The sequence below is a fragment of the Rhincodon typus genome, chromosome 3 (assembly GCF_021869965.1).
Source record: "Rhincodon typus isolate 14 chromosome 3, sRhiTyp1.1, whole genome shotgun sequence".
NCBI lineage: Eukaryota > Metazoa > Chordata > Chondrichthyes > Orectolobiformes > Rhincodontidae > Rhincodon > Rhincodon typus.
In genome coordinates, this window is record NC_063334.1 from 97,009,138 (window position 1) to 97,031,420 (window position 22,283).

Here is a 22,283-nt window from a genome sequence, read left to right on the forward strand (position 1 = left end):
AGAATCTCCTCAAATGCTGACATGAAATGGCTGATGTACTGCAATTTCAATTTGGGGATATGTTGCAAAAGAATTTTCTATTTTAATTGATATTAGTTTGATTCCTTTTAGTTGGAATGGCATTCCCTGTGGATTTTCTCACTGAGTTGCAGCATGAAGACATCCAGCATTCAGCTGAGGAATACATGTCTAATCTTCTGTACTCTGACCCTGAGAAGCTGGAGTATTTCACACTTCCCAACAGAAGGAAGGTAAGACACTCAGCACCCCTACTCCAGGCTTTCTGGTAAGAAAGGAAAACGTCACAGAAATTCTCTGTATCTGAGCTCCCAAAGGCAGAAGTGCCTGCATGTTATTAGGTAGAACATGTTTTAAATGTTGTTGTGATTTGACATTCCAATGTATTTTCCTTTTTTATGATGTTGTGCTTTTAATTTATGGTACAGCTGCTGAGCAGCTATGTTAACCAAAAACTTAAGTTAAAAGTAATATTGGATTGATGTTCAAAGCTAGAGCATGTTACTGGTATATTTAATATGTTGTTTTATTTTCTGGTAAATCAAACAGAGACCATAGAAAGCTCCCAGTTTTGGTGCATTAATTAGAAAAGGCTCTGTATAAGTGAGCGCGGTAAATTCCAATGTTCAGTGTGTTGCAGTAGAACACCTTGAAACTTGCTTTCTCACATAGCTTTTACCATCCAAATGTAAACACTGCAGATTACTTACAACAGTTTCATTTTGGCTTGTACTAAATGTGGCTGGTAAAGAATCTAACCTATAAGTTGGTTTCACAAAAATGTAGGCGATGCAAGTAAATATTCAGTATCGTTGTATTTGGAGTCACTGAATATTCAACTCTCAAGTGTATTGCAACCAATATCAAAACATCCATGGCCAAAACAACTTTTTTTTTAAATTCAAGTTTATGAACCCTTGTTTCCTATGCACTGGTGTCAATCTTTAATATAAAGATATTATTGTAACAGCCTCAATTTTGGTCCAATATGGAAGTACATTTAACATTTGCTGTGTTGATACATTTGGGGAGGTAGTGGTCTAGCAATCCAGAACTCCAGCCTGATGTTCTTGGGACTTGGGTTTGAATCCCGTCATGACAAATGTAAAATTTGAATTCATTACAATCTAGAATAAAGAGCTGGCCTAGTGATGAAAATGCTACCACAGTTGATAATTGTAAAGACCCATCTGGTTCTCTAATGTCATCCTTGCTTACATATAACTCCAGATGCAGCAATGTGATTGATTCTGTCTCTAAATCTAGCTCTTAACTGCTGTCCTGGAAATTAGGAATGGGCAATAAACCCTGGGCTAGCCAGTAACATCCTCATCCTGTAAACAAATGAAGTAAAGTAAAAAAGAATTATAAACTGGAAATTCCTAGATTTGATCTCTGACACTGTGTTAGTTGGTCTTGAGGTATAAGTGAGGGAAGAATTGGGTGTGGCTGTGATGTTCCTCACCTGCAAGTGTATTTTTTTTAAAAAAGGTTACTTGAATGAAGTACAGATGATTTCTGTGAAGGTGGTTTGCTGAACTACCTGTGCCAGTTCTGTTCTGTAAAATCACAAAAGCATAGTTCTGCAGATGCTGAAAATTTGAAAGAAAAGCAGGAAAAACTAGAAGATTCAGGTCTGGCAGCATCTGTGGAAAGAAAAACAAAGTTAGCATTTCAGTTCTTGGACATTTCAGCGAAACTGGGAAACATTTGATATTTAAGGTGTAAACACATGAAAGGATGGGCGTATAAATTTGCATGTAGAAAGCACTTTATATGATCACGGACACGTTAAAGGTTCTCGCAGTCAATTAAGTACTTGTTGAAGTCTAGTCACTATAGTAATAAAGGAAACATGGGAACCAAATTGTATGTAGCAAGCTCCTGTAATCAGCAATGATTAAATCAATGGATAATGACCACTTAATATGGTTTTGTGATGTTAGCTGAAGGATAAATATTGGGAGACACCAGGGATATCATCCGTACTGTTCTTCAAATAGTAACATAGGAGCTTTTATGTCCTGCAAAACAGGCAGACAGGGCTTCTATTTAACATCTCATCTAAAAGATGGCACATTCAATAGTGAAATGCTCACTCAATGCCAAGAATTTTACCAACTGGCCCAATTGAAAGATGTGGTGATGTTCAGAGGTGAGCTTGCAAGATGGATAAAAAAACTGGCTCAGTCATAGAAGACAGAGGGTAGCAATGGAAGGGTGCATATCTGAATGGAGGGCTGTGACCAGTGGCGTTCCTCTGGGATCAGTGTTGAGACCTTTGCTATTTGTAATATATATATAAATGATTTAGAGGAAATGTAACTGGTTTGATTAGTAAGTTTGCAGATGGCGCAAAGGTCAGTAGAATTGCAGATAGCGATGAGGACCTTCAGAGGATACAGTAGAATATGGATTGATTGGTGAGTTGGGCAGAAAGATGGCAGATGGAGTTTAATCCGGAAAAATGTGAGGTAATGCATTTCGGAAGGTCTAATCCAGATGGAAAATATATAGTAAATGGCAGAACCCTTAAGAGTACTGATAGGCAGAGGGATCTGGGTGTACATGTACACAGGTCACTGAACGTGGCAACGCAGGTGGAGAAGGTAGTCAACAAGGCATACGGCATGCTTGCCTTCATCAGCCAGGGCATTGAGTTTAAAAATTGGCAGGAAATGTTGCAGCTTTATAGAACCTTATTTAGGCCGCATTTGGAATATTGTGCTCAATTCTGGTCGCCACACAACCAGAAGGATGTGGTGGCTTTGGAGAGGGTACAGAAAAGATTTACCAGGATGTTGCCTGGCATGGAGGGCATTAACTATGAGGGGAGTTTGGAGAAATCTAGGTTGTTCTCATTGGAATGACGGAGGTTGAGGGGTGATCTGACAGAGGCCTACAAGTTTATGAAGAGCGTGGACAGTCAGAAGCTTTTTCCCAGGGTGGAAGAGTCAGTTACTAGGGGGCATGGGTTTAAGGTGCGAGGGGCAAGGTTTAAAGGTGATGTACGAGGCAAGTTTTTCACACAGAGGATGGTGGGTGCCTGGAACTCGCTGTCGCGCAAGGTAGTGGAAGCAGATATGATAGTGACTTTTAAAGGGCGTCTTGACAAATATATGAATAGGATGGGAATAGAGGGATACAGTACCCGGAAGGGTAGGGGGTTTTAGTTGTGATGGGAAGCATGTCGGTGCAGGCTTAGAGGGCCAAAGGGCCTGTTCCTGTGCTGCAATTTTCTTTGTTCTTTGTTCCTCGAGATTGTGCTGAGCTTCATTGATATACTGATGGTGGCTGACGACAGAAAGGTCAGAATTAGAGTAATGTGGAGGATTAAAATGAAGGGCCACCAGAAACATTTGTCAGCTGAACAGAGGCATTCCACAAAGTGATTCCCTGGTTAATGTTTGGGCTCCCATGTGTAAGAGACGGAATTGTGGGTAGTGAACACAGTAGACTACTTTTGAAAGAAGTACACAGAAATACCTGTCATCTGGAGGGAATGTTTAGGGTCTTGGTGAAAAAGAACAAGGTAAAAGGGTGTTGCATCTCCTGTGTTTGAATGGAAAGGTGTAATGAAAACAGAACAGGGTAGTGGGCTGACTAACAGGGTGGACTAGGGTATTGAAGAAATTATCCCTTCAGAGTGCTGAAAGGGAAAGTGGTGGCATTATGCTGTTAATGACCATTTTACTTTCTCCTGTCCATTACTCTATCCGCCCTTTGTGTCAGGGTAGCCTGGTCAGTTGCACTTGTGTCTGCTTCCCAAAGTTCTGGGTTCAAGTCCCTCTGTAGGATTTAAACATGTAGCAGTAAACCTGGGAAAATGGAACAGAGTCCTTTCAGGAAGGAGGGTGTGAGGAAGTGTAGTCAAGCTATTTTTGGACACTGTGGACTTGTAGGTCAGTAGCTTATCCCCAGAAATCAAGAAATAGAAATAAAAAGACAAGTCGCGGATAGATTATGTGAAGGCAACAGAAAGTAGGAAATTGGAAGTAAAGTTGAAATCTTCCAGTTGAACTGAAAGCTGGAAAGGTCATGCTCAAAACCTGACTCATTACTAACGTTAAGAGAAAACAAGGTATAGACCTGGATGAACACAGCAGGCCAACCAGCATCAGAGGAGCAGGAAAGCTGACATTTCGGGTCTGGACTCTTCTTCAGAAAAAGGTTTACTGAAGAAGGGTCCAGACCCGAAACATCAGCTTTCCTGCTCCTCTGATGTTGCTTGGCCTGTTGTGTTCATCCAGCTCTACATCTTGTTATCTCAAATTCTCCAGCATCGGCAGTTCTTAACTATCTCATTATTAACTTTCCCCAGTTTAGAGCCACAGCTCTAAATATCATGTTAAGTGACAGTTATCTTTAAGCCACTGGCCCACCAGCTTCATGTTTCCAGTGCTTACTCGTTCTCCTTTAACACGTTCACTGTTTACAGCTTCTTGCTGCTGTTACTAAGAAATCACTTGCTGTTAGTAAAATTGATTAGGAAAGAATCTGAGCTGTCCTGTCAGAAGAAAATGCAAATAAACAATTGGCTGAGCTATGCTTGCTTGGGAAAAGATATAGAATGAGGAACACTGGCCCCCTCTGATTTTTAACCCAACCCAACCCAACCCAACCCAACCCTTTCAGTGGAACAGAGTGGATTCAGGTCAGACGTTTGTTTTATAGCCCAGCCCAATATATGTTCCTTTTGGCTTCTGCATTTGCCAGGGTGTAACACAAGTTCCTGACCTCATCCTAACCCATTTCTATCAGACGTGTTTGACTTAAGCTAAAATCTTGTTTCCATGGAAAGTATTTAACGGAGAAGAAATGGATTCTGATAAACATACTGAATTAATGAGCAACAGTGGAGTGGTGAGAAAAGTAATGGTTATGTTTTATTACTTTAATGCCAATACTACCATTTGCATAGTGGATCACACATTCAGGTAGCTAACTTGCCACTGATTAAGGTATGTTTTCTGACACAGATTCCAGTTAGCCTGTCCTCTGTTGCTTTTGTTCCACTTTATGGTGGCGATACGACTTATAAAGTGCTGGCTCTGTTTGCTCCTGAAAATCAGTTCACAGGTTGGTGCCGTATTTTTCTAATGTGAATTGCTAGTTAAGAAGGCATTGACTAATTTTGCACTCTGTGTCCATCCTGATCATGAAATTGCACACTTGTTTGTATTTCAGTATTGTTTGCCATAAGCATCTATCACTTTGATAATGAAAGAATTTCAATTGTCTTTGCTTACCTGTACAAGTTTCTGATTTTTCCCTCTGTATGTTAGTATTGGGTCTATAGAACTACTTGGATGTTGATTAAACTCAATGTATCTGAACTGCACCATTTCTGTAAATGTAGTGAAATGGAAAAGATAAAGTTTAATGTATAAGAACAGGAATAGTCCTTTTATTTCCTCAAGCCTGTCCGTCATTCACTGGGATTAAAGCTGATTTCTGACTTAATGCCTATGAAGCAAAGCTGGTTAATTTTAATTCCTGCAGCTTAAAAAAAATCCACCTCCCCTCCATTGTTGCATTCTAGAACTATTACCAGCTGCTGTTCACAAACAGGAGTTTCTACATCTACCATTCGTTTACGTGTAGTAATGTTTCCTGGATTCGCTCCTGAAAAACTTGCCTTTAACTTTGTAGGCTATGTTACCTTGTCTTAGACTACCTAACAAAAATTTATCTTTATCTACGCTTTTGTCGTTATCCATAATATCTGGAAAACATAGTTTTAAATTCGCACTTAAACTTCTAAATTCTGAGCAGTACAATCCCAGTTTGTGTAATCTCCCCTTGTAGTTAAACTCTCGGTGTTTAGATATCGCTCTGTTAAATCTATGCTGCACTCTTGCCCTAGGAATGACTGTCTACCCCATCATCTATGAGCTAAGACTTTACCTACTTGTTAACCACATATCCCTGTTTCACCAACTTCCTTAGAATTGTGTGTGTGTGGAGGAAGGTTGTGATGAAGCAGACATTTATACCATCTCGCCTTGTTTTCCTTTACAAGCTGTGGCGTTGTACCTAGTGGATAGATGGTGGGCAATTGATGACATCATCAAAACAGCTGAATCCTCCCGTCAGGGCCCCCAGCAGGTGAATTAACTTTTCACTCTTTTTATCAATACAAAGTTGTAAGATTATGTTTTGGGACTGTCTCATTTAGAATAATATGATGGAGGCATGAAGCGGGTGATGGGACCTGTCCTGAATTCTGCCTGACAAGGTTGTTCAAGGTTAACGTGGGATCCAGGAGTCTTACTGAGAAGGAGGTATAAAATGTTCATCATCGCTGTGTATGGTGGCCGAAACATCTGTGATGACTCATGGGCAAATATTTAGTTTCCAATTATAGAAACATAGAATACAGGAGCAGGAGTCAGCTATTCGGCCCCTCGAGCCTGCTCAGCCATTCAATATGACATTGGCTGATTATCAAACTCTTTAGCGTTTTGTGGCCTGAGCATTTTCCTGTGGCAGAGAATTCCACCGGCTCACCAAGCTCTGGGTGAAGATATTTCATCTTATCTCCACCCTCAAGGGCTTACCCTTTATCCTGAGTCTATGATCCCTGGTATATGGTCATCCAGACCATCATCCTGAATTTATCTTATCTAAACCTGTTAGAATTTCTTAGGTTTTTATAAGGTTCTATTTCAATGAGGTCTTCCCTTACTCTTCTAAAATCCCATGAATATAATCAGTCAGGTGCACCTTTGTTGTACTCGCTCCATGGCTCAAACTTCATTCCACAGATAAGGAGATCAAAACTGCTCACAATACTCCAGGTGTGGTCTTACACCTTGCACAATTGCAGCAAGACATCTCTGCTTTTCAACTTTAAGGAGGTGCTAGCCATGTAAAGTTGTATAAATTGTTATTACTGTAAACTATCTGTTTAATTCCAAAGTAGAATGGAGTCAGGGCGGGATCTCTAGCATCACCAATTAGCATTTCTAGCTAGGTACAAGGTTCATTTGATTTGTGCATCCATGAAAATAGGCATTGAAAGGCAAGATCCTGCAGCAAGTCATTGTTGTATCAGATTACAGATTTTTTTAAAGGTTTCCCTGAAACTCAGATAAAGAAACCTGCAAGAATCAGAGAGAGAGCAGAGGGTTTGAGGCAGCCAATCCTGTTTCTGAAACAGAGAACATACTGTCTTTAATCTTCACCACACAAGGTGGGTAGGAGCTCATGCTAAAATTGAAGAGACCAAATTTGTGTGGATTAAAGTGAAACTGAAAGATTTGTCAATCATTGGTTAGAGAGAGGAATCTTCAGGGTAACCTTTTACTGTAAAATTCATTTGAGGATTGGACGTTAGCCAGCTGGGCAAGGAAAATGAAGCAGGCTGTTGGGAACTGAGGTTAGGTATGGACTAGTTCTGACAGAATAAAGTGACCACTTGAGGGACAGAGTAAAGTCTAACCATGGTGTGGGATTTTCGGTTATTATAAAAATTTAAATAGAATCTCAGAATTGTTACTGTGCAGAAGGAGGCCATTCAGCCCATAGTGCCTGCACCAGCTCTCTGAGCATTTTAAACCAGTGCCAATCTCATGACTTTTCCTTGTAACTCTTGCTCATATTTTATATTTAAGTAACCATCTAATACCCAGTTAAATGGCTCAGTTGAACCTCCCACCACCACACATTCATGTAGTTCATTCCAGACCCTAACAACTCACTTTGTGAAAAAACATCTTATTACCTCACACTCTTTAACTCTGCCCGCTGGATCATGATCCATTTAAGAGGGGGACAGTTTCTCCTTATCCACTCTGTCCAAACCATTCATGATTTTGAAAGCTTCTAATAAATTTCATTTTAGCCATCTCCTCTCCAAAGAAGAACAGTCCCAACTTCTCCAATCTTCACTCGACCCTGGGACCATTCTTGTAAACCTCTTTTTGCACTCTCTCCAGTGCATTCACATCCTTCCTAAAATATGGTGCCAAGAATTATACACCATACTCCCAGGTGAGGTCTAACTAGTGTCTTGTATTAATTTATCATATCCTCCACTCTTGGACCCTGTGCTCCTATTTATGAATACTGTGTGCTTTAATAACAGCTCCCTCTACCAGTCCAGCCACCTTTTCATGACTTGTGTTCAAATACATCCAACTCCCTCTGCGCCTGCACATCCTTTCACATAGTATCCATGCTCTTTACATCAAAGAGCAGATGCCACCTATCCATCTGCTCCGTCAATGTGTCAATGTCGTTTTTGAAGTTTTGCACTGTCCTTCTCAGTTTACAGTTCTCTTGCCATCTGCAAACTTTGACATTGTCCCTACCCACCAAGAAATAGATAATTTATTTATGAAGAAAAGCAAGGATCCCAATACCAATTCTTTTGATACTCCACTGCAAACTCTCTCTAGCCCAAAAAATATTAATTAACATTACTCTGTTTCCTATCCCTCAGCCAATTTTGTATCTACGTTGCTTCTGCTCCTTTTTATTCCATGACTTATAACTTTGCTCACAAGTCTGTTGTGCAGCATTATAATTAACACCTTTTGGAATTCACTGTACACCACAACACGCCAGGGAGGTGATGGTCCAGTGGTATTATTGCTGGACTGTTAGTCCAGAGACCCAGATAACATTCTGGGGACCTGGGTTCAAATTCTACCATGGCAGATGGTGGAATTTGAATTCAAAAAATATCTGGAATTAAGATTCGAATGATGACTGTGAATCCATTGTCAATTGTCGGAAAAACCCATCTGGTTCACTAATGGGAAAGAAGCTGCCATCCTTACCTGGTTTGGATTACACGTGACTCCAGACCTGTAGCAATGTGGTTGTGGTTGAGGTTGACTCTTAACTGGGCAATTAGGGATGGGCAATAAATGCTGCTTAGCCAGCAATGCCCTCATCCCATGAATGAACAAAGAAAAAAAAAGCATTTCCCTCATTAAGTTTCTCTCTTACCTCAAATATCGGTAGTGGGAGAAATTCTCTAAACCATTGTCAAGGACTTTATAGCAGAACATTTAGAAACCAGTGACAGGATCAGACAGAGTCAGCATGGATTTATGAAGAGGAAATCATGCTTGACAATTCTGTTGGAATTCTATGAAGATGTAACTAGTGGAGTTGACAAGGAGGAGCCAGTCGATGTGATATATTTGGACTTTCAGAAAGCATTTGACAAAGTCCAGCATAAGAGATTATTGCGCAAGATTAAATTGCATAGTATTGAGATGGATAAAAACTGGGTGGAGTGGAGAGGAAACAAAAGAGTAAGAATTAATGGGTGCTTTTCAGATTGGCAGATAGTAACTAGTGGGGTGCCACAGGGATTGGTGCTGGGATCCAAGCTGTGCACAATATATTTTAATGATTTGGATGAGGGATGAGGGATGTTATAAAATGTAACATCTCCACATTTGCAAATGGGTGAACTGTGACAAGGGTGAACTGTGATCTGGACAGATTGGGTGAATGGGCAAATCAATTGCAGATGCAGTATAATTTGGATAAATGTGAGGTTATTCACTTTGGAAGCAAAAATAAAAAGGCAGATTACTACCTGAATGACTGTAAATTGGGAGAGGGGTGTGTGCAGTGGGACCTGGGTGTCCTTGTGCACCAGTCGCTGAAGGTAAGCATGCCGGTGCAGCAGGCGGTGAAGAAGGCAAATGGCTTCATTTGAGAGGTTTTGAGTACAGGAGCAGGGATGTGTTGTTGCAGGTGTACAGGGCCTTGGTGAGACCACACCTGGAATATTGTGTACAGTTTTGGTCCCCTTTTCTGAGCAAGGATGCTCTTGATCTCAAGGAAGTGCAGCGAAGGTTTACCAGGCAGATTCCGGAGATGGCAGGTCTGATGTATGAGGAGAGATTGACTAGGTTAGGGTTATTTTCTGTGGAGTTCAAATGAACGAGGGGTAGATGCAGGGAGGATGTTTATGATGGTGGGTGTGTCCAGAACCAGGGGTCATAGTCTGAGGATTTGGGGTAGACCATTTAGGATGGAGATGAGGAGACATTTCTTCCCCCAAAGAGTGGTGAGCCCATGGAATTCATTACCACAGGAAGTAGTTGATGCCAAAACATTGCATATATTCAAGAGGTGGTTAGATATAGCACTTGGGGTGAATGGGATCAAAGGTTACGGGGAGAAAGCAGGATTAGGCTATTGAGTTGGATGATTGGCCATGATCGTGGTGAATGGAGGAGCAGGAGCGAATGGCCGAATGGCCTCCTCCTGCTCCTATCTTCTATGTTTCTATGTTTCAAAACACTCCAAGATATTTCAATATGATTTTTCCCTTTACATGTTGGCTTATCCAAATCAAACCATGTTTTTCCATGTGACTATTAATTCTGTCCCACATGATTGTTTTGAGACGTCTTCCCACCATTGAAGTTAAACTAACTGGTCTAGCAATTGTAGACCAGTCCTTGTTAGGCCAATCTTTACAAACTGTTTGAACAAGGGCATTATGTTTGCAATTGAGCAATATTCTGGCAGCATCCTCTGGGGAAGTTTGAAAGAGTATTACCAGTGCATATTCAATTTTCACACCACTCTCTTCCTTCAATATCCTCAAATGCATCTAATCCAGTCTTGATGCCTTATCAACTTTAATTTCTGATGCAACTTATCCAATACATCCTCCTTACCAATTTTAAACCCTTCTGATAAATGAGTTTCTTGCTGTTTCACTGTATCCATGCATCTGCCTCATAGGTAAAGACAAGTGCACGGTATTCAATTAACAGTACATCAAAGTCTAAACTGGCTTTTTAGTTCCGAATTTGCCCTTCTTCTTTTACAACCATTTTAAAACTCATGAGGTGGTTATAGAAGAATTTAATATTTCCTTTTATGTTTGCTGCCAGTTTTTATTTCATAATATCCTTCCACTTCTCCTGTTTGCTTTTCCACCTCTTCCTTCTCTGGTTTGTAGATGATACAAGGGGGCTGGTTCATGCTTATAAAAGATCTCTTATTAGTTATAAACCCCAATTTACAGCAGGAAACTTTGACTTGGTTTTCTTCAGGCTTAAAGTAGTTTTTGCTGCAGAGAACAGAGAGAGCTTCTGAGCTGGTGGAAGATCTGATGGCTTCTCACTATCTCGTTCACAGCCCCGAGCAGCTTAGCTACCTGAGAACCAATCACCTAGTTGTTAATAGCAGAAGGCCTATGTCATCAATAACTAACTGGTCACTAGGCCACAGACCAATCAGCTACTTGTTGCTAGATGTATTTCTATTTGTACATACACTTAACTCTAGCTTGTCTGCACTTTCTCCTACTACTGTTTGAACTGGCAGAGATGTGTTTAGCTCAGTTGGCTGGATGGCTGGTTTGTGATGCAGAGTGTTGCCAACAGCATGGGTTCATTTCCTATACTGGCTGAGGTTACCACGAAGGATTCCTCTTCTCAACCTCTCCCCTCGCTTGAGGCGTGGTGACCCTCAGGTTAAACCATCACCAGTTGTCTCCCTGTAATGAGAGAGTAGCCCTCTGGTCTGGCAAGACGATGGTGACTTTATCTTTGAACATTGCTTACACTGAGTGTCTGGTTACTTGCTTTCAAAATATGCTGCTCCGTAATACCACAGCAATCCTTTTTCCTAAAAAGTAATTATTTTCCCATTTCAGTCTGTAAATTTAAAAAGACAAGCTCTTTATCATCTCCTTAGTTATTCAGAGAGCTCCGGATTTGTTTGTCCTCACTTTCCCTTTTGAGGGAATATATCTTTGTGCGCAACCTTTTCCTTTTTGAAGGTTCAGTTTTTGCAGACAGCTTTTAAGTTCTAGTCTATTCAGCTGAGCTCTGTTCCTGCCCCACTGAAGACTGCACTCTGCTATTTGATTATCCTTACTCTGGATTGATCAATGTCATTTTGTACCATGATCCTAAACCTTATTCAATGTCATGGTCCCTTTAATGTTCTTCCACTGTCAGTTAATCTCCTTGGCCATCTCATTCTCAAGCACCAGGTCCAGCTAGGCCTCCTTACTTGTTGAGCTGGAGTTAGACTGCTGTCGAAAATACTCCTGAACACAATCTAGGAACATTTGTCCCTCAATGTCCTTTGTAGTACTGCTATCCCAGTCAACATGCAGGTAGCTAAAGTTCACCTATATGACTACTGTGTGATGTTTGCACTCTCTATAATTTCCTAGCAAATTTGTTCCACTATTTTCTTCCCACCAACTGGTGCTCCATATATTATGCCTAGCAATGTAATTGGCACACATCTTACTCATTCTGTCTAGCCAAATCCATTCTGCCCTTGAACTTTCTGAAGCCTCTTCTTCCTCCAGTACTGCAATGCTCTGCTTAACCAAAAATGCAACCCCTCCTTTGTTTTTCTCCCCTTCCCTATCTTTCTGAATACTTTTGTAACCAGGAATATTTAACACCCAAAACTGCACTTCCTCAAGCCAGGTCTCTCTTTGATGCCACAACATCATTATCTGAAAGTAATCAGTACTCCTCACTCCCCACCCTTATTTGTTATATTCTGTGCTTTCAGGTACATGCTGTGTCACCCTGATTTGGACTTCATTACTGTCTCCTTTTACTCTATCTCCACTTATTAACTTCTTATTCTCTAGTGCCTCTCCCAAAGCTTGGTGCACCCTGGTATAACTGTCTAATATTCTGGAAGAACACAGCAGGCCAGGCAGCATCTGGAGGAAAGGAGCACTTCCCCCTAACTCTCCCTAACTCCCTCTAACCCCACATCCAGTCCTGAGGAAGGGTAATACTCAAAACGTTGACTGCTCCTTTCCTCCAGATGCTGCCTGGCTTGCTATGTTCTTCCAGTCGTCTGTTTGTCTACCTTGGATTCCAGCATCTGCAGTTTTTTGTCTCTGTCTAATATTGTCTCCTGGATCCCACACCCCTGTTAATGTATAGAGGAAACTTAAATAGGAGAAATTTTCTGTATTTTAGAGTAGCAGTTGTTTTCTGAATAGCATTTAGACAATGTTGCTTTTATTTATTTTGTTACAGTGAAAGTTTTAGAACTTGAAATCTTGTTTGCTTCTTTCTTTCCCCACTCGGTCACTAGAAATTCATACCTTCTTACAAGTTATCGATCCCTATGAGAATCGTACCAATTTTAAGATTACATTGTAACATGATTGTAGATCTTTGCTTATCTCTCAAAGAACTAATTTGCAAATGATTCATTTATACGTTGGGAAGTTTTTTAGGTGTAACTTTGAATACAGTTAAGTTGCACATTTCATATTTACTTGGTACATTTTGTGAAAGGGGGGATGAGTACAAGTGGTGTCTATAGCCTAGTCACTTGACATCTCCACTGGAAACTTTGAACTAATCTGAGACAAAATTAATTGGTAGTTTCGAAAATTAGCGGCAAACACAGATTTCTTGAGCGTAAATCCTATTTGACTAATTTGATTGAGTTCTTTGTACCTCTTTGTTTCTGTGTCAGTGAGGGTTGTGTTTGTGATGTATATCTGTGGGGGACTTGTTAGCTCCCTTGGGAGGGCAGCTGGTTTGCGATGCAGAGTGATGCCAACAGCATGTCTTCAATTCCTGCACCAGTTGAGGATACCATGAAGGACTGTCCTACTCAATCTCTCCCCTCTGTGAGGCGTGATGACCCTCAGGTTAAACCGTCGTCAGATATCTGTCTAATGAGACAACAGCCCTATGGTCTGGTAAGACTATGACAACTTTATCTATATCTGTGAATTTTCAAAGAGAGCATTGGTAAAGCACCACATGATAGACCTGTTCTCAAAATTAAAGCCCATGGGATTAAATGGTGGCATGGATAAAAAAATTGGCTAAGATAAAACACAGGGTGATGGTGATTCTGAAGAAGGGTCCCGACCTGAAACGTCAACTTTCCTGCTCCTCTCATGCTGCCTGGCCTGCTGTGTTCCTCCAGCTCCACGCTGTGTTATCTCTGACTCCAGCATTGGCAGTTCTTACTATCTCTGAGTGATAGTGAGAGGCTGCTTTTCAAACTGGAAGGAAACATAGTGATGTTCCCAGAGGTTAGTATTAACACCACGACTTTTCTCGATCTCAATTAATGACCTTGACTTGGATATACAGAGCATTTTTAACAAAGTTTCTGGATGCCATATACTTAGTCAACAAAGGATGGATATTGATAGACTGATGAACAGAAATGCACTTGATCACTGTTAATTTGCTAACAACATGTTTTGCTGTATTATATATTGTCAGGTAACATCACTTGGGGAGCGGATTGTTCTGTACGTTTTGAACCGCATCATTTATAGAGCCCAGGAAATGAGTGCGGATGAACTCCCTTTCCTTTGCCATAGTGCCACTGAATATGCTAAAATTCTCTGGAAGTCTGGGAAAGCAATTGGATTCTACTCCATCAAAATAGCAGGTATCTTATGTGGGGTTGGGCATACATACCTGCACATGTGTGACACATGTTTACTGGGGAGAGTGGAGGCCTTGCTGAGGAGGCAGCCAAGATTTTTACTTTAGAGGGCGTAGCAAAGATATTCAATAATAGTTGTGGTGATGAACAACTTCAGTTAGTTGGATAGATTGGAGAAGCTATAGTTTTCTGCATGGCAAAGTTGAGAGAAGATTTGAAAGTGTTCAAATTCATGAGGTATTTGGGCAAAGCTGATAGGGAAAAACTATTCCCATTGGTGAAATGATCAAGAACCATAGGACACTAATGCAAAGTGCATGGCAAGTAGAACAACTGCAGCATGAGGTGAATCTTTTTTATGTAGTGTGTAGTTTATGATCACAACTTGTAATAATAATAGGCAAGTCTGATCACAGAATGACCTCTGGCTTGATAGGTTATAAGTTTTATTCTTTTAAATGTTGTTCCTGTAGTGGTTAGTCATTGCATATATTCACACGAGACTGCCAATGTACTTTTAACAAAAGAATATAAAGTTATTACAGAACCAGGAAAAAAAAACAGAAATAAATATATTACAATTTGGAAAGATTTTATAAACTGAGAAACAGAAAAAGACCCTTTTCCTAGCAACATCCTTTACAGATACACCTGTCCAGTGAAGTATCACTGTTTAATTTCTGACTCAACAGACAAGGTCCCATGCATTTTCCTCTGGCTACCCTAATACAGGTAGGAACCCGAGAAGCATTGAAGATTAGAGGAACCTTGGTATGCATGCCCACTGGTCCCTTAAGGTAGTGGGCCAGGTAAATAAAGTTGCTAAGAAGGCATGTGGGATACTTGCTTTTATTAGAGGCAGAGAGATCAAGAGCAGGGAGGAGATGCTGGAACTGTATAAAATGTTGGTTAGGCCAAAGCTAGAGTATTGCACAGTTCTGGAATCCATATTATAGGAGGGATGTGATAGCACTGGAGAGGGTGCAGAGGAGATTTCCCAGAATGTTGCCTGGGCTGGAGAATGCTTTTGTTGTCTGTGAGGCTTTGTGTCCCTCCATTCAGTATATTTTGTCAGCTGAGCCGTTGATGGCATGTGATCACTTTGCAGTCACTCTGATGTTACTGTTTTTAATCCTTCCATTGTAGGAAGCAAATGCGATACCTTCCTGACTCAGCGCTACCAGCTGCCAATACTTGACACTATCTTTGTGAGGAAGAAGCATCGCGGGAAGGGATATGGTCTGCAAATGCTGGAAGACTTTGTTGACTGTTTCACAGAGGATATGCTGGGTTTGAGATACCCACTTTCAGCCTCTATGTATGGAGGTAAACATTTTGCTTTGTGAAAAGGATTTTCTTAAGAATTGATAGAGTAGTATCGTTGAAACATGTAGATGGTTTGCAAACAAAAATCTTGAAGATTGTCATGAAATATCATAAATCACAGATTTTCTGCAGTAAATCTTGTGAATTAAATTTAGTTTTATTAAAATGTAGCGCGTTTCCATGGAAATTGGGATGGAATATCCAGCACACTACATCCTGCGATCAGTGTTGTGAGTTAAATGCCCTTGAACAATTCCCTTGGCTTGATTATCCCAGTTTATCTCCAGCAAGTTAATTTATCTTTTCAATTATGGAGAGTCAGTGTTGCGTGGCCTTGTCATGGATATGTTTAATTACAGCATTAATGTCATACAGCAGTAGTGTCCCAGGCCCAACCAGTTTTAGCTGCTTTATCAATGACGTGACAATCAACTTCAGTAAGAGCAGAGGTGGTGCTGCTCATGGCCAGTTCCACAGTATTCAGTATTATGTAGGACTTGTTAGATACTGAAGGAATCTGTGACCACTGTAGCAACACCTTCATAACATTCAGAATTGCATTAATCAGTGTCAAGTAAGATTTGCACTGTGCAAGTTTCAAGAAGAAAGAATCTAACCATCAACTCTTGACAAAACCGTTCAATGTTATCTACCATCGTCGATGTCCTGGAGTTACCGTTAACTAGGAACTGAAGTGGACCAGCAATTATACATACTGTGATTAGAAGAGCAGGTCAGAGCTTGGGACTTTGGTAGAAAATAATTCATATACTGACTCCTTAAAGCTTGTATACCATCAACAAGCCACAAGTACGAATTCTCACCACTTGCCTGAATGAGTTAAACTTCAACAATAATTAAAAAACTGACACCATCCAGGGCAAAGCGGACACTTTTAATCCCATCACCACAACACACAGTGTGTACTGTATACAAGGTGCAACTAGAGCAACTTGCCAAAGTTTCTTTGGCAGCACCTTCCAAAGCATTGTCTTCTACCACCAAGAAGAACAAGGGCAGTGGAACACCATTACCTGTAAGCTCTCCTCTAAAACACACACTGCATCCTGAAATGAAACTGTGTAGCTGATCCTCTGCTGTCACTGCATTAAATTCCTGGAACTCTATCCTGAGTAGCATTATGGTTACTCCAGACAGACTGTAGCGGTTCAAGGAGGCAGTTCACCACCACCATCTTAAAAGTATTTAGTGATTGGTAATAAATTCTGATCTTGTCAGCAACAGTCTCATTCCATGAATGAATTTTAAAACGTATATAATGCCTTCTAACATCAAAACACAATAAGTTAAAGTGAGTGTTGAGGGTATGAACTTCAAAGGAGAAGTGGAGAAACAGAGGGGTCTGTGGAACAGTTTCTAGAACTTCTGGCATAGAATGTTGAAGGCCATTGAAATTTGGGGTAGAAATCGTCCTGGAGGGGTCTTGAGCTGACAGGAGATTGCATGAATAGCCAGAAGGATTTGGAAACAAGGATGAGAGTATTTAATTTACACTGTTGCTTTATCAGGAACCAATGCATTGTCAATGAATGTGGGTTTCTTAAAAAATCATTCATGGGACTGGGTGGCCAGTATTTATTGCCCATCCTTAATTGCCAAGGTGAAGGTGGTGGTCAGCTACTTTCTTGAACCACTGCAGTCTTTGGGATTTAGGGATGCCCACAGTGCTGGTGGGGAGGGACTTCTAGATTTTGCCCCAGTATCAGTGAAGGAAGGAGAGAAGTGCTATATTTCCAAGTCGAGTGGTGAGTGGCTTGAAGGAGAACTTGGTGGTGTTCCCATCTGCTGCCCTGGTCCTTCTAGATTTTAGAGGCCATGGATTTGGAAGGTTCTGTTGAAGGAGCCTTGGTGAATTTCTGCAGTGCATCTTGTAGATAGTACACCTTGCTGTTTACTGTGCATCAGTGGTGAAAGGAGTGAACGATGAAATGATGGATTAGGTGCCAATCAGATGGGCTGCTTTTTCCTGGATGGTGCCGAGCTTAGTGAGTGTTGTTGAAGCTGCACCTCTTCAGGCAAGTTGAGAGTATTCCATCTCACTCCTCACTTCGTGCCTGTGGTGAGGCACTGGGGGGACAGGAGGTGAGTTACTCATCCCAGGACTCCTACCTCTGACGTGCATGAGTAGCCGTAATTTATATGGCCGAACTAGTGCAATTAATGGCAATCCCTAGAATGCCAATGAGGGATTCAGTAATGGTAATGCCGTGGAATGTTAAGGGTGATGGCTAGATTGTGTCTTGTTTGGGACTTGTGTAGCATGAATGTTACTTGCCACTTGTTAACCCAAACTTGGATATTGTCTGGGACCTGCTGCACACGGACAAAGATTGCTTCATGATCTAGAGATCTGTGAGTAGTAGAACATTGTGCAATCATTAGTGTTGGAGGAAAGGTTTTAGATAAAGCAGTTGAAGATGGTTGAGCCCAGGACACCACTCTGAGACCTTCCTGGGACTATGATGATTAACTTTCAAGAACCACAACTGTCTCCCTTTTTGTGCAAGTTCTGACTCCCAACAGAAGAGAGTTCACCCACTGGCGTCTGTTCTGGGATCCTCAGGAGAAGATTGAGATGGATCATCTGCTCAGCACTTCTAACTGAAGATGAATGCGTGTACTTCATCCTTATCTTTTGCACTGATGTGCTGGGCTACCCCATTTACTGAGGCTGAGCTTATTTATGGAGTCACCTCCTCCAGTGAGATGTTTAATTGTCCCCTACCGTTCACTGCAGCACTACACTTTTTGGTCCGGTGTGTTCGTTGCGCAATTGCTTAGCTCTGTCTATCGCTTGCTGCTTATGCTGTTTGGCATGTAGGTAGTCCTTGTTGTGGCTTCACCAGATTGACACCTCATTTTTGGATATGCCTAGTTCTGCTCATGTCATGCCTTCCTGCACTCTTCTTTGAACCAGAGTTGATGCCCTGGCTTGATGGTAGAATGGGGTAATGCAAGGTCATTAGGTTACAGATTGTGAATGAATATAATTGTGCTGCAGATGATGGCCCACCGCACCCCATGGAGACTAGTCCTGACCGTTGGATCTTGTCAAAGTGTGTTCCATTTATCATGGTGATAGAGAGATGCCACGCAACATGATAGAGTCACTTTCAATGTGAGAATGGGATTTGGTCTCCTGAATAACTGTGTAATTTCGGTAAGAGTGACTGTCAGGGACAGATACATCTACGAGTATGTTTTTCTCTCCTGTTTCTCTCACAAACAGCCACAGATCCTGTCTAGCAGCTCTGTCCTTCACAGCTCAGTCAGTGGTGGTGCTACTGACCCAATTTTGATGATGGACATGTTAAGTCCAAGTATGTGCTGTGCCTGAGCCACCCTTGGTGCTTCCTCCAAATGCTGTTCACCAAGGACATGGGGGGGCGCAGTAGATAGTAATCCTTTGCCGTTATTGACCTGATGTCATGAGCCTTCATAGAGTTGAGAGTCAATTGTGAGGGCAACTCTCTCCTGTCTGTGAGCCATTATGCCGCCACCTTTGCTGAGTCTGTTGTGTTGTTGAGACAGAAATGGACAGGACAGGATAGTCTTGGTGGTATCAGGAACATTCATCTGGCGCTCCTGTTCTGTAAGTGTCATTATCACGATGCCTAAATGGTTCATCAGTGACCTTCTTGCCAATATAGTTGGCTGCCCATAAGTGATAGATTAGTAAGATTAGATAGATTGTTAAGACCAGATGATCGACACTATACTTTATCTGAATTGAACTCTGCTTCTTTGTTTCTTCAGTTTGTAGGAAGTATTTGAACAATTATCCTGATGACCACAGCCTTCTGTGGGAGGTTGAAGGCGTTGGCCACCCTTTCCAGCGAGTTCGTATTGCAGACAGAATACTCACACAGATCAGCCCTGTAAAAGGTAATACACAACACTGAACCTGCCAAAACTCAGTCTCTCGTATTACCTCCCCATGATTGTTACCTCTCTTTCCCATCCTCCACAGCTTAAAGTTAAATGAATTTACCAATTTAAGTAAAAAGTTATTCTTTTGCCAACATATTAGACATTTTGTATGGAAGGTTAATTTTTGTAACTTGTCTTGTACACTTCAGTTCTGACAGGCATTGAATAAAGTCATACTGCACAGAAACAGGCCCTTCACCCCAACTTGTCCATGCCGACCCAGGTTTCCTAAACTGAGCTAGTCCCATTTGCCTTTGTTTGGCCCATATACATCTAAACCTGAATCTGTCCGAGAATGTCTTTTAAATGTTGTGATTGTACCCACCTCTACCACTTGGTCTGGCAGTTTGTCCCATACACGCACCACCCTCTGTGTGAAAAGGTTGTCCCTCAGGTCCCTTTTAAATCTTTCCCTTCTCACCTTAAAAATATGACCGCTAGTTTTGGGCTTCCCTTGACTACTCACCTTACTTATGTCTCTCATGATTTTATAAATGTCTATAAGGCCACTCCTCGGCCTCCTACGCTCCAGAGAAAAATATCCCTTCTATTCATTCTCTTCTTATAACTCAAACCTTCCAGTCTTGGTAACATCCTTGTAAATCTTTTTGCACCCTTGTCAGTTTAATAACATTCTTCCGCTAGCAGGGCGATAAGAATTGTACACAGTACTCCAAATGTGGCCTCACCAAAGTCTTGTACAGCCATCACAAGACATCCCAACTCCTGTACTCAATGCAAGCTATGTGTGCAAACCATGGGCTGGTTTAAATCCAGGCATCAGAAATCTTGCTTGCTGGTTGTGGAGCCAGTGAGAGCCCGTTTCCTTTTAGGGAGAGCCCACCATATTAAATGCCAGTCAGGAACTTAAATGACCAATGGTAAAGTTCTTGCCTAACAAAAAGGACTCTGGGTGTAGAGTTTGCTCTGAGAGCTCCCAGCCAGCTGGGGGCTAGCAGTCGTTGATTACAGGCCACTCCAGCAGCAGAATGATGGCAACTGTGAGCAATGCACCCACCAGGGGCCCAGGATCAGAAAGAGACCTAGGCCACATGTCAGTGAGGGCTGACTGAGTTTGCAGCACAGCAGAAGGAGTTGCGGGGGGAAGAGCTGGGAGAGGGGACGGTGAGGAGCGGGGGATATGTTACTCCCACCTCACCCCCTGAGGATTAGTTCCTTGATCAGACTTTGAATGCCCACCAATGAGGAAGCCCCTTGCCAGGTTTGCCCTTTGGGCTCCCTGCCAACAACTGTCCTGCTGTTTGAGTCCTGATGGATGAGGCATTGAAGCGAGCAGGTAAAGCAGACCAGGAGCCTTCCGACCCCAGACTTAATCAGGGCAGTGGCGGGGGAGCTATTTTCTAATGTTGAAGTGCAACTAGACAAATTGCTTTGCCTACTCCTAGAATGGATTCACGTTTTAAATTTTTTTTCAAAAAACGTCCAAATATTTTTTAATGATACACGACATGAGTACAAGTCAGAGGAAATATGACCCATTCATGCCCCTAAGTTATGATATTTATGGCTGACTGAATGGCAGTACCATGAACTGGTGTACTGTAATCAGTGATCTAGAAGTACAATCTAGCAACGTCAGGACTATGTGTCTTCTTTCTTTCTTGTTGTATAGATACTGATTTTCTGAGGAGTAGCCTGTCATTCTGGTATTTTTGTGTTATTCCCAAGGTATAGATATCCCACATACTGATGAACATGGACCAGAAAGAGAAGAATCTTCATCCCTAGACATGACTGACAGTGGAACGGCAAAGCAACTGGTAAACAAAGTGGAGAAGCAGCCAAATACTACAGAGCTGCCTGTAAGTCCTATCATACAGAGTTCCTCTTCGTAAAGAATGACTACCATGGGGAAGAGACTGAGAGGTTCTAGAATGATGGAAATGGTGGCAAGCTGCTGTCATCACTACTGTGCATCTCAGAGGGAACTCATTGGGTCATTCAGGAATTCCCTGAGATTGTTCCATGAATGGGGTCATGTTTTGCCTCTGGTTGTATTCCTTTCAGCCAGGCCTCAAAACCAGGCATTTGCTGCCTGGCAATCGGGGACCATCCCAGGAGCTCGTGAGCAAACAGCACAGTGTTTTATTCGCCGTGCTCCCTATTTGAAGTTTGCAGCTCTGTCTCTTAGTTGTACAGTGGAAAGGCTGCCCATGGGATTTGTCATGAGATGGAGATGTGAAGGGGATCCTGCCTGTCACCCTGAGATAATTGTTAGTGCCATTCTGACCATTGTTCATTGAAAGGATTAAATCTTTGTTCTGTTGTCACGTAATTCCCATGAAGAAACGTTCATTTGAGCATTTTCTTATTTCTACTTAAAAATAATTTATTTTGAAGAAGTGTACAACTGATTGATTGATTGAAATACAAATTAATCATCTAAGGAGAAAAAAAGTCTCTATATGAAAAAAGCAGAATATTGTGCCAATATGCTGTTGAATCATAGAATACTTGCAGTGTACAAAGAGGCCATTCGACCTTTCGAGACTGCATCGACCCTCCAAAGAGCTTTCTGACCCACAGATCGCAATCAGTGAGGATAGGTAACTGCACCTCCTCCACAATAACACCCAACA

The 22,283-nt window shown here is 41.6% G+C and overlaps 1 protein-coding gene across 1 annotated transcript in view; it reads left to right on the forward strand.

The window, feature by feature from the left end:
• Positions 1-112: 112 nt before the first annotated feature.
• fam169ab (family with sequence similarity 169 member Ab) overlaps positions 113-22,283 on the forward strand; it is a 45,529-nt gene continuing 23,358 nt past the window's right edge. Inside the window, exons 1-7 of the mRNA XM_048621154.1 lie at positions 113-251; positions 4,998-5,097; positions 6,041-6,126; positions 14,238-14,409; positions 15,553-15,732; positions 19,510-19,638; positions 21,373-21,506. Of these exons, the coding sequence (XP_048477111.1) occupies positions 117-251; positions 4,998-5,097; positions 6,041-6,126; positions 14,238-14,409; positions 15,553-15,732; positions 19,510-19,638; positions 21,373-21,506 (936 nt within the window). The 5' untranslated portion in view covers positions 113-116. The remainder of the gene's footprint in view (positions 252-4,997; positions 5,098-6,040; positions 6,127-14,237; positions 14,410-15,552; positions 15,733-19,509; positions 19,639-21,372; positions 21,507-22,283) is intronic.